The 16,749-nt window shown below is 43.9% G+C and overlaps 1 protein-coding gene across 1 annotated transcript in view; it reads right to left on the bottom strand.

Annotated features, from left to right (window-relative positions):
• Positions 1–15,875, bottom strand: part of CLSTN1 (calsyntenin 1) — a 197,785-nt gene extending 181,910 nt beyond the window's left edge. The window contains exon 1 of the mRNA XM_085899036.1: positions 15,615–15,875. Coding sequence (XP_085755162.1) covers positions 15,615–15,717 — 103 coding nt within the window. The 5' untranslated portion in view covers positions 15,718–15,875. The remainder of the gene's footprint in view (positions 1–15,614) is intronic.
• Between the last annotated feature and the right edge of the window lie 874 nt (positions 15,876–16,749).

The following is a 16,749-nucleotide window of genomic DNA, read 5'->3' as shown; positions in this document are numbered from 1 at the left end:
TGGCCCACCAGCTTGGCCCGGAAACCGCCTCACTTCCTTTCCGGCAAGGCCACCGCAGACAGTGAACACACCTCGCTCCGACCCCATGACATGACATGAATCACCCACACCGAAATCAGCACGTGAATCACAAGTAAATCTTCATCGGGTCTGGACCCCTTGTCTTCGGTTGAACTGACCATGGACCCGCGGTCTTCCGGAGAACCTCCCGGACCGACCACGTATCCTCCATCGGAGCCACTTGCTGATCCCGGGGGTGTTTGCTCCGATATATCGGGTCATCGTGGACTGCACGTCGTGTCAGGTGAAGGACGGTACGCTGTGGTAAACGAGATAAGGGGGCAAGAAGGGCAGAGGGTACCGTGGATCGTCGTGCTACACGCTGTGGTAGATGAGACGAGGGGCAAGCACGTGTTTCATGCAGCGTGGGCGTCGTGCTGGCAGTGTAACACGCTGTGGTAAACGAGACGAGGGACAAGCACGTGTTGGGTTTTGGGCTCGCCCGGGAACGAGACTCCAGATACAGCAGATCCTTCACGGCGGCGCGGCAGTTTGCACACCTTACTGCGAAAGCGCACGTGACTGATTTATCCGAGGAAAGAAAAAGAAAAAGAGTGGGGATGAAAAGAAAATGATTTAGCAACCCTAACTATTAAATCATCGCAACGCACTCCCCATTGTCCCGCGAAACAAAAGGAAGGGAACTATCTACATTCTACACGTACAATCATGGAATAACTGTCTTGGGCACCTATCTGTTGTATGCATGCGGTTCTGAGAACCGCAACAATATATATGTATGTGTATATATATATATATATATATATATATATATATATATATATATATATATATATATATATATATATATATATATATATATATAACCACAGTACGAGCAGAAATCCATGGAAAAAGTACGATATAAAGAAAGAAAAAAAAAAACAAGCGCAAATGAGCTAAGATCCTAGTCCTCTTAATGATGACGTCATAAAAACGAATATGACATCATTGTGATGTATCAGGTTTGCGATAAATTATTATCTGTGCTCATGCCCGGCTTGATTCCAGCAAACAAAATTCAAACAGCTTGCCTAGTTTCGGAGATAATGGTACAGGCGATTTCCATTAGGCCTTAGTTATTTTATAACTTGGTTTACGCAGTTCTTCAGCTAAATTGTAGGGTCGGTAGGTCGAATATATAAATATAAATATAATTTCAATTTTCAGAAATTATATATTTTTATGATTTTTTTTCGGATGTTCCATGGAAAAGACAAGGGTAGGTGGGAGGGGGGAAATAAAGATAAATCCTGGACCAGGAGGATCTAAGAAAACATTGAAGATGAAGACCATTCAAATGCAGGATGCATTCACTGTATCATCTGATGTGAAAAACAATAAAGAAGGATTAAAACTTGTTTTTACAATATAGTCTGACATGTTTTTCTTATACAAACCTGTTGGATCATCAAACAAATGGAAACAATGCTGAGAAAATTATTGTCCAAGTCGTAGATGTGTGCGTTCACACCAGTGCATAGTGCTGGATATGATTTAAAAAAAGGTGTCTACTAGGAGTCAACACGCTCAAAACGGTCAATCAGAGCCATAACCAGCTCTTACTTTTCAGTGGGCATCTGATCGTACCGTCCTCCCCATCCCCATGAGCACATCAAAGGCTGATTTGTGGTCCGTTGAAGGCTGAATATCAGCATCTCGCAGGGAAACTTTGACGTACTTGGCACCGAAATCTTTCAATACGAACAGCGGTGTACAACTTTCGATGGAAACAAAATCGACACGATCGAGAGTAGCCTGCAAATCATCCCTGCTGCTGCACTGAATTGATGCAATTGTTCAGCCAGAATATTCGATGTTAAGATGTTGCATGATTAAATCACCATTACAGTCACTCAAATTTATACCGCTGACATACTTCTTAACAATCACTTTCGCCCCAGAAACCACAGTCAATCTGAACCACGCTGGCCAATGCTGAGACGCCATGACCGAAGATTACTGCGCAGTTAGTTTGGTTAAAGGTGACTCGACATTTTGGCAGGCGTGCACGAAATTATATTTTGAAAATAAATGCCGACGTTTACATTTTGGGTTTTGAAACTTTTGCACCTTCGGTGGAAAATGTAGAAATATAAAAGGCTAAAAATGTGTTTTATATTTATATTTCATTTTGGCAAATTTACCATCGGCGGATCCGTAAACCAAGTTATAAAATAACTTAGGCCTTAGCGGCGATATTATGACGTCAACTTTTTTTCTAGGGAAGAATTTCCAAAATCGGAGATGGTTACTGCCTGCGCGTGGGCTTTCTGCATATACATGGCAAGCTTCACGAAGATCCGATGAAAACTCTGGGTTGTGAAACAAAAAATGTCAAAAAATAGGAATGACATCATAAAAATTTATATGACATCATGGTGATGCATCATATGTGCGGTAATTCATCTCTGCTAATGCCCTGTTCGATTCCCACACACAGAATTAAAAAAGCTTGTCGAGTTTGAGATAATTTTTTAGGCGATTTCCATTAGCAGAGATATTTTGACATCATAACTTTTTTTCTCGGAGGAATTTTCAAAATCGGAGATGGTTACTGTCTGCGCAGGGTATTTTTACATATACATGCCAAGTTTCAGGAAGTTTCGATGAAAACTGTAGGCTGTGAAACAAATGAAACAAAAAACGTCAAAAAATAGGAATGGACGTCATAAAAATTGATATGACGTCATAGTGATGCATCATATGTGTGGTAATTCATCTCTGATAATGCCCTGTTTGATTCCTGCAAACAGAATTCAAAAAGCTTGCTTAGTTTGAGATTATTTTTTAGGCGATTTCCATTAGCGAGATATTTTGACGTCATAACTTTTTTCTAGGAGGAATTTTCAAAATCGGAGATGGTTACTGTCTGCGCAGGGTATTTTTACATATATACGCCAAGTTTCAGGAAGTTTCGATGAAAACTGTAGGCTGTGAAACAAAAAAGTCCACAAGAACAACAACGTGAGTAAGACTTAGAGATCCTCCACGAGGATCTAAAAATCACAGAACCATCGGTGAACACCCATGAATGAAAATATAAACAAATAAAAAAAAAAAATGAAAAATATATATTAAAAAAAAATAAATGCAGGTGAGCGACCCAAGACGATGGGGAAGCAGGGTAATTTTGCATGACGATTGACATCGAAGCTGATACACCTGGAAAAAAACCCATCACAGAACCATCAGAAAGCATCAATGAACTAAAATATAAATAAATGAAAAATCAAATGCAGGTGAGCAACCCGAGACAATGGGGGAAGCACGGTTCGTATGCTTGCAACCACTTATCCAACAAAGTTTTGCATTTTAAATTAATCTTCTGAAAGTTATAGAATGTCTTTTTCATTTGTAAGTTGTGGGTTACGATGTGTAAATAAAGGTGGAAAAGTCTGATTTAATCCAATTTAATTCCAGGCTATAAGGCAACAAAAGGTGAAAATTTTGAAAGGGTGTGTAGACTTTCGATAGGCACTGTATATAGAAAAAAGAGGGTCCTAAAAATAACGACAACTATTTAATGTCTTAGTGCCCTGCAAACAGGCTGATGTTACAAGGCTGGAGATGAAGATGAAGATGAAGATCACTATCTAGGCAGATTGTTGTTTTAGGGGTTATTTCGACAAAGTGATGCGAATGTATTTTGGCTTCCTGGCCATCACGCAGTCAAAATAATTGCCGTACTTGTAATTACAACTGCCGTTTTACTGTTTGCTCCGATGATGCCAGACGGAATTTCTGTATTGTGTTGACTGCCGTGCCATCATGGAACATCATCATTTACATGGAACTCCACCACAGCTTGGCTTTTACATATAGTGAGAAATGTTAACACAGGATGAAAACCAACATAGCGAAGATATTTAACCAAAAACCCTTTAAAATAGCAATCAGACGAGCTTGAGAAACACATTCTGTACCGGCAGCGGTGTCGTTAACATCCTCAAAAATAACTATATTACTGCTTTCCCAGAAATAACTGCACATCAAACACATCACAAGCTGCTTAACCGAGTAAGGTTATTTATCCATGTATCAGCCATCAGGACCTCAAATGGGGGGGGGGGGGGGGAGGGGAGTCAACAAAATTTTCACACCAACTCACCAAAGCATATGAAAGAGAGGGACCAAGGCCAAAGGATAAAGAGCAGAGCTGTGAACTGTCACTTTACATTACACGTGCAACGGTGAGCATTACAAGGGAACCGTTATTACAACCTGGGATGAGCTCCAAACGGTTAAACATACCACTGAGCCGAAGAGTAGAAGTCCGCAGATCAACCTGTTCACTCGTTTTTACATTGCTACACCACCGGCATATCAAAGCAGGTAGGTTATGACATTTTAAGGTATATTTTTAAACCAAGCTCATTAAGGCATGAGGTTTCCTTGGTGCCAAATGCATTTCTTGTTATTGGAAGTTACACAGCAGTAAAAGGTCCAACTCAAAGCTTCCTGCTGGGATGGCATGGCAGTCAGCACAATATGGCGATTGCATCTGGAAACATCTGAGCGAACAGTAAAACAGTGGTTGCAATTACAAGTACGGTAATTATTTTGACCGCGTGATTACCAGGAAGCCAAAATAAATGGGTACCACTTCATGACAGTTATGATGATAACTTGGAGACATTAACTGATTGTCCAGATGGAATAATTGCGGTGGCTTGTTGCGAGTTGTGCACGTACTTTTGGCAGACGCAACCACAAAGCATGACCACACAAGACCATTCTATAAAAGCTCGGTTTCCACTGTGAGATCACAGGAATTACCATGGCTTCACAGAAGATGCAATTATTTTTTTAAAGCTTGACAAAAACAAAACTTAATTAGAACGGCACCAGGTAGAGCGCATACCTCTGCCAGGCTGAACAATTTACGTTTTGTATCCCACTGATAGGTCGAATCAGATCTAGATCCGGACCTGAAACAAAATCGAATTGGCCAATTCTTGTCATCTCACCAACACATCCACTTCGTTTTGTCAAAGGTCGGCAACAACTTTTTGAAATATCGTCCCATTTATCGTTTTTAACCCCATCTCTCAATGGTGAAGAATACTATGAAAAAAAAAATATTATCGGATCCGGATCCACATTTGGATCTTCACCAAAATAAAATTTCTTTGTCCTGTTCAAACACCCAACCTGTCCACCAAGTTTTGTCTGAATCTGTCCGTAATGTTTTGAGATATATCATGTTGTATATTGTATTTGGCCCGATCTCTCAATGGTGAAGAATCCAAAATAATTTTAGCCGCGTCTCGCGTAGCGAATGTGGCTCTAAGAGAGCTCGGCGTTCTTCTTCTTCTTCTGGTGAAGACAAAACTTTTAGGACTCGGCTCTTTTATATACAGGATCCGGATCTCCTTAAATACTAAACACTTGTACACATCCTCGCATTGAGGGTGCCTTTTGAGAGCGTCTATCATGAACTTTTAAATATATTCGGACATTTGTTTTAAAGTTTCGAAAAGTTCACGTTACTATTTAAAGATTATTCCACTTAATGTATTGTAATTTCGTAAATACACTATATTTCGTAAATACGTAAATACACTATGACGAGTCTCGCTATTGGCTTAATCAAGGCACGTGACGAAATATTGGAAGTTGTTGTTGTTTTTTCTTTTCTTTCTTTTTTCTTCTTCTTCTTCTTCTTCCTCGTCTTCTTCTTGTTCTTCTTCTTCTTCTGGTGAAGACAAAACCTTTAGGACGCCGCTCTTGGACACATTTGTCCTTGTTGTATCCAGATATGCATCCAACTCCTCAAGAAAATCGAATCATTTCCTCCTTGTCACACACCCAACCTCTCCACCAAATTTTGTCTGAATTCAACAACTTTTTGAGATATCCTGTTCACAGGCAGACAGGGGTGAAAACATAACCTCCATCCACCTTCAATGGTGAAGGTAAAAATCTGCAAATGCCACTGGTGTTGCCATGTGAAGGAAAATAAAAACATTGGGATTCTTGTACAACGACTAATTCTGCTCCTTGAACAACCCTCAAATATCCTCAACTTCTTGTGAGGTCAGCGGTGGATAGTTTTTGGCCAAACTCTTTCATGAACCGGTGGGTCAGGCCTCACGTTAAACTGAGGGTGATTTGTACACAATTTGTAATTTGTTCAGGATATCAGCAATAACTCACCCACTGTTCATCATAAGACACTGCGGGATCTCTATTGTCCACAAACTAATGCTGACAGACGGGACACCCGGCTTCATGTCCATTCGAGGGATGGCGCATGATGCGATGCAATGCCCTACACACAAATCACCAATCTGACGGTATATGGAGTCGTGTCGGGAATTGAACACACGTTCGACAGTTCAAAAGCTCATGCACTACCTATGCACCAACTCCTTGGAGTGGAATTATCGAAGCTTAAATTTTCATGCATCTCCATGGAATGACTTCATGATTAGAAAAAAAAAATTAAAAGAAAAGATCAATCTTGCAAGTCACCCCAAAGATCTCCATCCATTCATCCATCCATTGGAACCACACTCTGTGCAGAGTGTTGGTGCTGCCTAAGCAGTCTCCTTGGCTATTGGACACAATCCTGGACGGGTCACCACTCCAACACAGGATACCAGCAAGCTGGCACTCACTTTGCCAACCTCGGAAGGATGACAGGCAGAGTCAACCCCACCTGGTATTAATTCAACAGCCAAGTGGGATTTGAACTCAGGATCCTAGGATTCCAAGCCCAGCACCGTAGCCATTAAGCCAACACCAAGCATCCAAAAGATCTCAACGCAAGCAAAACCAGAGTTGGTGTCAAAGCCACCCAATGCTCGCCTGTTTATACATTTATCGTTTTTAAAAGACGAGTCTAATAATTAATATTTTTTATAAAGCATTGCAGTGAAGTCTGATCCAAATAATTTTAAAGCAATACATGTATTTGTATATTGTAATCAGTAACAAGAGCGCAAGTGAGCACAATATCCACCCGAACAAGAAGGTATATACAGAATTGTGCTACTACATGGAAAACATCATCCTGGTTGCCATGGCAACCACTTTAGATGACGAACGTATGTCGCGACACACCGTCTCCACAGTCTGTACCTATGTACCAAATATGAAACGTCAAAGTTGAAAACTTTGGGAGTTCGAGTGCGGACAGGAACGGATGGACATTATACGCCCTGATATATATATATATATATATATATATATATATATATATATATATATATATATATATATATATCTATATATATATATCTATATATCTATCGGGCGTATAAAAAATAGTGTGGTAGATAAAAACATTAGAAAGGAAAAAAATAACTTGCACCAAAAACTTTAACATTTTCACGCTCACGCCGGGGGTATCGCTACAGCTCTCTGTTGTTCGAACAGGCGAACTAAAAACCATTCACAGCTCGGCGAATACACTTTACACCCAGATGTTAAAAACGAGCTCATTACTTCAAGAACCTGTGAGCACGGACTGTTTGGACTGAAATCAAAACACTGAATGCTTATTTTGGACATGCTTCTTGGAATGATAAGTGCCCAATAATTACCTGAAAGGAAGAACGTCTTGCGAATAAGGCATTTGCGAGTCGTTGTGAGAATGCCACTCAAGGCAGAATCGCACACCAGAGCATCACCACTACCGGTGAACCATCCGTGTTCTGTAATCTGTTATAATATTAGTGCAAGAGAATTGTGAGCACAGGGAATCTGGCACTCGGGGAGACACGATTACTTGTGCCAAGGGTGCCATAAAATAGAGCACCGACACGCAGAGAGAATAAAGCACAGCCTGTCCAACCTTCAGTCGCACGTGTGTGTATAGCTGAGAGTGCTATTAATCTCAATCATTAACATGCAAATGTGAAAAATCATGTTACTGCCAGACACAGGAACGAGAGGCGCTCAATTACCGAATTGGTGTTCGGGGCCCCCTCCCAGAAACTCACGACACAGCTTTCAGGACATCACTTTGCACGAGCTTGAACGCTGATTATAACCAACCGGAGATTAAATGTAATGGAGAAAACACCAAACTCGTGTTACAATGAAATGCAGCGACAATATTCGGCAGAGGTAAGAGGGTGAGAACCCTGAAATGGCAATAAAAATACTTTGATGACAAGGCAACCTGTTATAACCGTGCGGCAGTTATCTATTAATTTGTAGAGCAGATAGGCTGGGGAGGGGATACAACTGCAAGCTATGGAGGTTTAGGGGGGGTGCAACTGCAGATTGTGGGGGAGGGAGGTACAATTGTGGATTGCAGTGAAAGGCCACAACTGCAGGCGGTGAGGGTGGGGGCCCCCAACTTCAGGTGGCAGGGATGTGGGCCCACTACTTAAGGGGGTGGGGATGGGGTCTACCACTTCAGGTGGTGGGTATCGGGGCCCACTACTTAAGGAAGCAGGGTGCGACACCACTGCTTCAAGGGGTGGGGTGGGGATCTATAATTCAGGCAGTGGGGAGCAGACACACAACTTTAGATGGCAAGGGAGACACAACTGCAGGTGTGGGCAAAACTGCAGACAAAAGGAGGGCGAGGGGGAGTATAAAACTGCTGGGGAAAGGGGGGATTAAAAACTGCAGGCAGAAGTGGGGGGGGGGGCTCAAAACTGCAAATGGTGTGGAGTCCACAATCACGACACGTGTCAGGCGACCGTCACAATTGTATGTGGTGAGGTGGGAGGGCCCACAACTACAGGTAGCGGGGACCACAGAACAGTGATGGGGCCAGATGGCAATAGTGCCCACATTCTCAAATCATGCTCTTCTGCTCTTGCTTCCTTTCTGTTTGCTCTATTCAGTCTACCCTTCTACTTTGGCCGCATCGCCTCTGCCTGGAAGTTAGCAAACATCACTTCTGTCCAGAACAAGGGTACACAAACAGAACCTTCCAACTTGCTTCCAATTACAAGAAAAGTCAGGAATCCATCACTGCTGCTGATATCAAGTCTTTCATGTTTCAAACAACCTGATATCTGACCATGAGTTTGGATTCCACCCCAGTCACTAAACTCTGAACATGCTTCTGCTCCTGTCAGCACTGATTGCATGTCCTCAATCTCAAATAAGAGGTTAGGACCATCTCAATGGACATATCTCAGGCCTTTGATACAGTTTGGCATCCTGCTTTGCTTGACAAGCTCTCTGCCGAGAGCACAGAGGGCTGCCTTCATTCCTGGATTTCTGATTTCACTCACTTAGTCAATGTGGTTCCATCAATGGAACCCTCTTCCAGTGGAGGCTGGAGTTCTCCAAGGCAGTATTTGGGGCCCAGTTTTGTTCGTCATCTCTATAAACACCATCTCTGATGCTCTAAAAAAAAAAACTCTCTTCCTTGATGCAAATGACTCCACAGAGTTCCCTATACGTCTGTGAGGCAGAGAGCTGCTGCAATTGTCTCTGCTGATCTGAAAATAGTAGACAGTCCTTCAATCCTGGGAAATTTCACAGTCGCATCCAATAGTTCCAGAAGGATCATCAAATGAACCCAACAATCTATTCCCTTTATCATCCACTGGAAGAGGCTCAGTCTCTTGAAGTTCTCGGCCTCACCATCAGCCGTGACCTTTCCTGGACCGACAACATCGTAAAACTGACCTCCTAATAGAGCCACAAAATGGACATCCACCATCAGTTCAAGTCTTTCATTAAAAAAAAAACTAGAAGGGCACTCGGTAGAGCGCATACCGCTGCCACGTAATGCTTGATCTACTCGAACATATCGGGCCCAATCCATTTTTGAAATATCATGCTCGAAATCATTTTTGTGCAAATCTCTCAATGGTGAAGAATCACTGAAATTTTTTTTTTTTTAATTCTCATATCCGAATCTGGATTTGGATCTTCACCAAAATCAAATCAATTCATCGTCACACACCCAACCTGTCCACCAAGTTTTGTCCGAATCCATCCACAACTTTTTGAGATATCATGCTTTACATCGGTTTATCCCGATTCAGATCTTCACCAAAATTGAATCAACTCTTCCTCGTCACACACCCAAAGTGTACATCAGGTTTTGTCCAAATCCGTCAACAACTTTTTGAGATATCGTGCTATATATCGATTTGGCCCTGTCTCTCAATGGTGAAGAAAAACTTGAAAAGTTCGAGTAGCCGGATCCGGATCTGGATCTTCAAAAAAAATCTAATCGTTCATCCTTGTCACACACCCAATCTCTCCATCAAATTTCATCCAAATCCAGCCACAACTTTTTGAGATATCCTGTGCACACAAACAGACAAACAGACAGACAGACATGGGTGAAAACATTACCTCCTTCTATCTTTGGTGGTGGAGGTAATCAGGGTTACCGAGACTTTACAAGGCCTTTGATGGTAGCTCAGTGGATTACAGCTCTCTGCTATAGTCTCGTGCCTCAGGATCACATCAGTGTTTCTTGGATTCTGTGAAATCTGAAGCTCTCAAAATGATTGGAATCTCCCGCGATGAGGCTGAAGCACAAGATCTGCTGCTTTCACATCGCAGGCAGGTCGGTGGTCGAGGATTTTTAACGCCTCTTTTCCAATGTTGCTCCCTCTGCTCTCCATCCTCCCAATCTACTCCAGGATGTATGCATTCTTCAAGTAACCCCTTCCAAAATACAGGCTGTCTGCACACCTCAACTGTTTTATTCCTCGCTTCCCCCACATCTATGGAACCGCCTTGCAGAGGCTGTTCTGTCCCACCCTTCCATCTACGGACCTTCAAGAAAGCAATGCACTGCCATCTCGTCATCCCCAATCCTGTCCCATGATATTTTTTACTTCCATTAACCTAACCATCTAACTTGCTACTTTCAGCATTTCCTCCCCTCCCTTTCCTCTTATCTTGTTCATTCATTCCCTTCATTTCGTCAGATCTACCTTGCTCTTCCATGAGTATTCCACCTGCAAGAGAAGATTGGAAAACTTTGGATTCAAGATTTATGACGGTCTGAAATCAAGGCAATCTCTATTCAACGATCCGCTTCGCTCATAAGAGAGATGGCCATGTAGATTCGTTTTGCATCTTCCCGAGATCAGCACGACCATTTTAAGGACATATTAACTCGATGTGCTCTCAAGACTCCAACTGTCATTAAAAAAAACCCAGAAGCCACCAAATGCGACATCCCCATGGAGAAAATAAAGTACAGGTCATGTCCTTTTTTTTCTCTTGGTCAGGAAATTCACATCTGACGTAAACAACGGCCGTGGAAGTGCAAATATGCCTTCCCACCATTTCCCTGCGTGATGTGACACCTCGCTTCTGAGTAAGTATCGAATGGATTTTAGAAATGCAAAATCTCCGCATATAGCTTTTGGAACATTAGAATTATTTTGTACACTTTACCGCACAATCTGTAAGATTTCCAGCGAAACAGAGGACCATTTCACCGATGACGTGTGCTGGACCACCTGGTATTCCAGTGAAAGGCGGCTCTACCGAGCCACAGTGTGAAAAGGCATTAGGAAATTGCGGTGTGTTGCAGGGTGGTTTTAGCGATTCCCAGCGAGAGCATTTTATAAGCTCTTTGAACCGCTCGGGTAAAACCCTTTGAGAATACTTTGACTTTGGAGACTTAAAAGCACTAGGAGCCACTTTGATGAGGGGCGAAAAATAATTAATATCTTCAAGCTTCCGTGCTTTCAGGTTATAATAAAATAAAAGCAAAATGGGTTAGCCTCATTGGCATTCCTATTTGTGCACCTGGTTCGCGATACCTGGGATCCAGGCTCGATTTCTATAGATCTTGTTTGTGTGTCCGTCATCTCCTGCCATCGTTGTTGCATACAAGCTCATCTATGACCTTTATAGATCAGAAATAATACATGTATACATCTTTTTTTTTTTAAGTCCTCATTGCCCCGTCGATGATTTTTTGTTCAACTCCTGTTTCATCAAAAAGGGATGGGGATCTTCATGAGGATTGAAATGCTATAAAACATCAACAGTATGGTGCTGCCGCTGTCGAGTCGAGTGGTACGTTTATGGCAAAATCAGCTCCGCAAGGTACTGAGGTTGTCATGGATTAAAAGGGAAACTCAGAGCAATTTCAGGGAATATAATCTATGGATAAATCAACACTATGAACATCAAACATGCCAATCAAGTTCCCTCACTGTCCATAAAATGTTAATCATCACTCTCGATGACGTCACCAAGACATCCATCAATAATTGGAAAGGCTGAAGATTGTTACACAAGTGTCATTTAAACATGGTGCAAACCATGGCAGCTGACTCTGGCTTACCATCAAGGACTTTCACTTTTGGTCACAGATGACATCATCACCTACAAAAGCAATTGCTAAATTAAATAATTCATAATTGGATAACTGCTGAACTATCATGTTCATACAGTTGGGAATAATCAAAACGGATGTGACAGAAAAAAAAAAGGAATCCAACAGAATAATGGAAACTATCAGAGAAGGGTGAACCCTGTGGAGCAGGTGATGCCTGGAGAGAACAAAAGAGAGACACAAACCCTTGGAGTGTGTAAAGGGTAGAGTAATCACATGAACTGACGACACACACACACACACACACACACACACACACACACACACACACACACACACACACACACACACACACACAAGCGAGAAAGAGACAGAGAGACAGACAGACAGAAATAGACAAGAGAGAAAAAGAGAAAAAGAGAGAAAAAGAGAGAGAGAGAGACAACAGAGAGAGGAGAGAGAGGAGAGAGAGGAGAGAGAGAGAGAGAGAGAGAGAGAGAGAGAGAGAGAGAGAGAGAGAGAGAGAGAGAGAGAGAGAGAGCGAGAGAGAGAGAGAGAGCGAGACAGAGAGAGAGAGCGAGAGAGAGACAGAGAGAGAGAGCGAGAGAGAGAGAGAGAGAGAGACAGAGACAGAGACAGAGACAGAGACAGAGACAGAGACAGAGACAGAGACAGAGACAGAGACAGAGACAGAGACAGAGACAGAGACAGAGACAGAGACAGAGACAGAGACAGAGACAGAGACAGAGACAGAGACAGAGAGAGAGACAGAGACAGAGACAGAGAGAGAGAGAGAGAGAGAGAGAGAGAGAGAGAGAGAGAGAGAGAGAGAGAGAGAGAGAGAGAGAGAGAGAGAGAGACACAGAGAGAGACAGAGAGAGAGAGAGAGAGAGAGATAACAGAGAGAGGAGAGAAAGAGACAGAGAGACAGAGAGACAGAGAGAGAGACAGAGAGACAGAGAGAGACAGAGAGACAGAGAGACAGAGAGACAGAGAGACAGAGAGACAGAGAGAGAGAGACAGAGAGACAGAGAGACAGAGAGACAGAGAGACAGAGAGACAGAGAGACAGAGAGACAGAGAGAGACAGAGAGACAGAGAGACAGAGAGACAGAGAGACAGAGAGACAGAGAGACAGAGAGACAGAGAGAGGGGAGAGAGGGGAGAGAGGAGAGACAGAGACAGAGACACACAACGGAGAGAGGAGAGAGGAGAGAGGGAGACACACAGAGGGAATGCCTTCTCGATTCCACACACTTTAACGAGACATCAATCCTTTGCTCCCGCTTCCCATGGCCGCTAATGGCAAGTCGGGCAAACAATCGAGTGACCCATTGAAGAAGGTCTCTCCACACCAATCAGTTTTACCGTGTTATGGTTAATGGCACAAAGTATTTGTGGATTCTCCCCGGTGGCTGTAACACAAAGCCCACGCTGCTGGAACAGTTTAATCATGTACATTCCAAATAAAGACCCGGAGAGTTTGAAAAGACTGGTCATAATTGGAATGATCCAAAATAAAAATAAAAATAAACTCAAGGCACCAGCAGGCACGGCCTGTGGAGGAATGTTTGGACCGCCGAGAGGTCTTCATCCTGGACATAAAACTCGTCATAAAGACCACTTGGGGGTCAAAACGTCCGAGCAGAACCTCTACCTGCTGGACAGCTCTGAGTCGTTCGTGCCTCAACTCATGAAAGATGGGCAAGACCTCTGGTGTTCAGAAAGTTATCAGAACAGGACGTTATTTATAAAACAAAGGTCAACATTATTTATTTTACATCAAAATAAATATGATTAGTAATTTTATGACCATTTATATACCTGTTTGTTGAAAAAAAACAACAAAAAAAAAACCTTGGCACTAGTGACTACTCCTCTGATAACTTTTTAGTTCTGATAACTTTTTGAACACCCACCCGATCATCATGATCATCATCATGATCATCATCATGATCATGTACCATGCCCTCGGCAGAGCGTTGGTGCTGCCAAGCAATTCCTCGAGTCCCAAGACTATAATCCTTGTCGGGTTGTCACTCCAGCTTAGGAAGTCAGGGAAGGAATTTGTAATTTGTTCAGGGTGCCGGCGATAGCTCACCTACTCTTCACAAAAGGACACCGTGAGATCTTTAACATGCACAAACTATTGCTGGCAGACGAGACGCCCAGTTTACCATCCACCGGAGCGATGGCACACGCGCGCGCACGCACGCACACACACACACACACACACACACACACACACACACACACACACACACACAGACACACAGACACACAGACACACACACAGACACACAGACACACACACACACACACACACACACACACACACACACACACACACACACACACACACACACACACACACACACCAATGAATCATCCTGCCTGTGAAACACCAGGATGAGAGTTAATAGCTGGGACAGGATTCGAACCCAGGCCCAAAATGCACGGATCGCAACGACCTGACTACGGTGGACAGGTCAGGGGGTATTACGTGTTACCCTCAAGGTCTTCAAGTCAACGGTGGCCTCGTGGTCATGAGAACACCACACTGGGATCTCATAGGTCGTGGGTTCAAATATAAACTAATGGCAGCAATCAAGGATTTTGATTAAAATCTTCAGGTCAGGATAGTCAGGGAAAAAAACCCAACTGGCTCACGAACGACCTCCTCGGTGGGGGGGGGGTTGATCTACCTGCTCCACCGGTCTGCTCCCCCCCCCCCCCGTGATTCCCACGCACTCATTGTGTGGTGTACACCTGATACCCTTGTACTGTTAACGGATCAAAAGGCCGGCCACGACGGATTCCTCCGCAAGGCGCCATGACCTTTATTGGCCTCCAGAACATCTGCAGCACGCACCATGAAATGACCCCCCCAACACCCTTTAAATCAGACGCCTTTGCGCAGCGGGTCATGCAGGGGATCTTTTGAATCTTTCAACGGACTCTCACATGTCAGGGACGACGACCTCACACTCCCGTGACGTCACAATACGGACAGACCCATCAGAGCATCCGATTGGGAAGCCCAAAGTTAGCGCAGATCGCGGTGCCATCGAGACCGAGAAGGTGGCGATTGACGCCCCCGGCGGCTCAGCTGACAAAGCGAGCATCACATTCAAAGGAGGAGGTGGTGGTGGTGGTGGTGTCGGGGTTTGGGGGAGGAAGGTGCCAAGGGACATGATCACATGACCATTAAGGAAGGATACCTGGAACCTTCCTCCCCGCTGCCAAGATTACACACCTTGCCGTCTCTACCGACTTGTTTCTCCGTTCCGATGTCCGCCCCACCCCCCGCGGTCACTACTCACTCTTGCGCGCCTCGGAGTCCCAAGCGCTCCCTGCGAGCAAGACCATCGCGATGAGAATGGTCGTGGCGCGACCACGCGGGAACCACTTAGCTCCCGTCTCCATGCAGCCAAACGAAGCTTCCCGAGGACGCAGGACGATGTGGGCACGACAAGATCGCTGCGCATGGACCGTACAACGGAACGCCGAGTGGAGGCGCGGACACGACACGAGACGATACGATACGATACGATTCTGACGGCGCACGGGATGCTCCGCCTTAAGCCATGACGTCAGACGGGGGCGTGTCGCGTTTTGGGGCGTCGAAAACGAAGCGCGCGTGACGTCACGTCGTTCACCTTGTTTTTTTTTTTTTTTTTTTAAACCAAGGCGCATTCGTTGCGCCACCATTCACTCGCAAATTGTACGTCACATCGTAATCCGCGATTGGACAATATTTAAATAATTATTGAAAGCCATTTGTCCTGTAAGTTTGTCTCCCTGGAGGTGGTTGGGGACGGTCGTTGGGAGATTAAAGGGACCCCTCCTCGTGGGACAGACTGCGTTGAGGTTGGACCGCGGATTTCGCGCCGTGCACATTCAGAAGCAGCATCTTGGTGCCAGCGCGGAATGAATGGTCTCGACTTGTAGTGTCTCGTTTTATTGCTCCAGGCGTGGTCCGATTCAACCACGTTCGTGGAGCTGGTGTGGTTTTTACTTTATTTATTTATACTCTTATTTATTTATTTTTTACTCTTTTTTTTTTCACTTTTTTTTATTTTACTTATTTTTTTTTTTACTCTTTTTTTTAATTATTCTTTTTTTAATCGAGACGTCAATTTGCAAATCGTCCGCGCTTATACCGAACACCTTGATCTGCGTCCTCGCTCAGAACCCCCCTCCAAACTTACCTTCCCCATTCCCGTCCCAGCTTCCACCGACCCATTCTCATCCCCTCTCTTCTTGCAATGTTCTCCCAACTCCCCAGCTCTCCTTGTTCCCAACCCCCCAGCTTTCCTCATCCCAACTTCTCTGATCCTCTCTTCCTTCCCATCCCCCTCCTCTCATTTCCACAACCCCTTCTCCTAAGTTCGGCTGAACTGCTTTTCAGAGGAAGACATAAAGTATCCAACTGCAATGTGCATCGTGGCAGAGTAA

Source organism: Eptatretus burgeri, chromosome 10 (genome assembly GCF_056783735.1).
Source record: "Eptatretus burgeri isolate ZD-2024b chromosome 10, Ebu_testis_v1, whole genome shotgun sequence".
Classification (NCBI taxonomy): Eukaryota; Metazoa; Chordata; class Myxini; order Myxiniformes; family Myxinidae; genus Eptatretus; species Eptatretus burgeri.
This window is presented reverse-complemented; position numbering and strand designations above follow the sequence as displayed.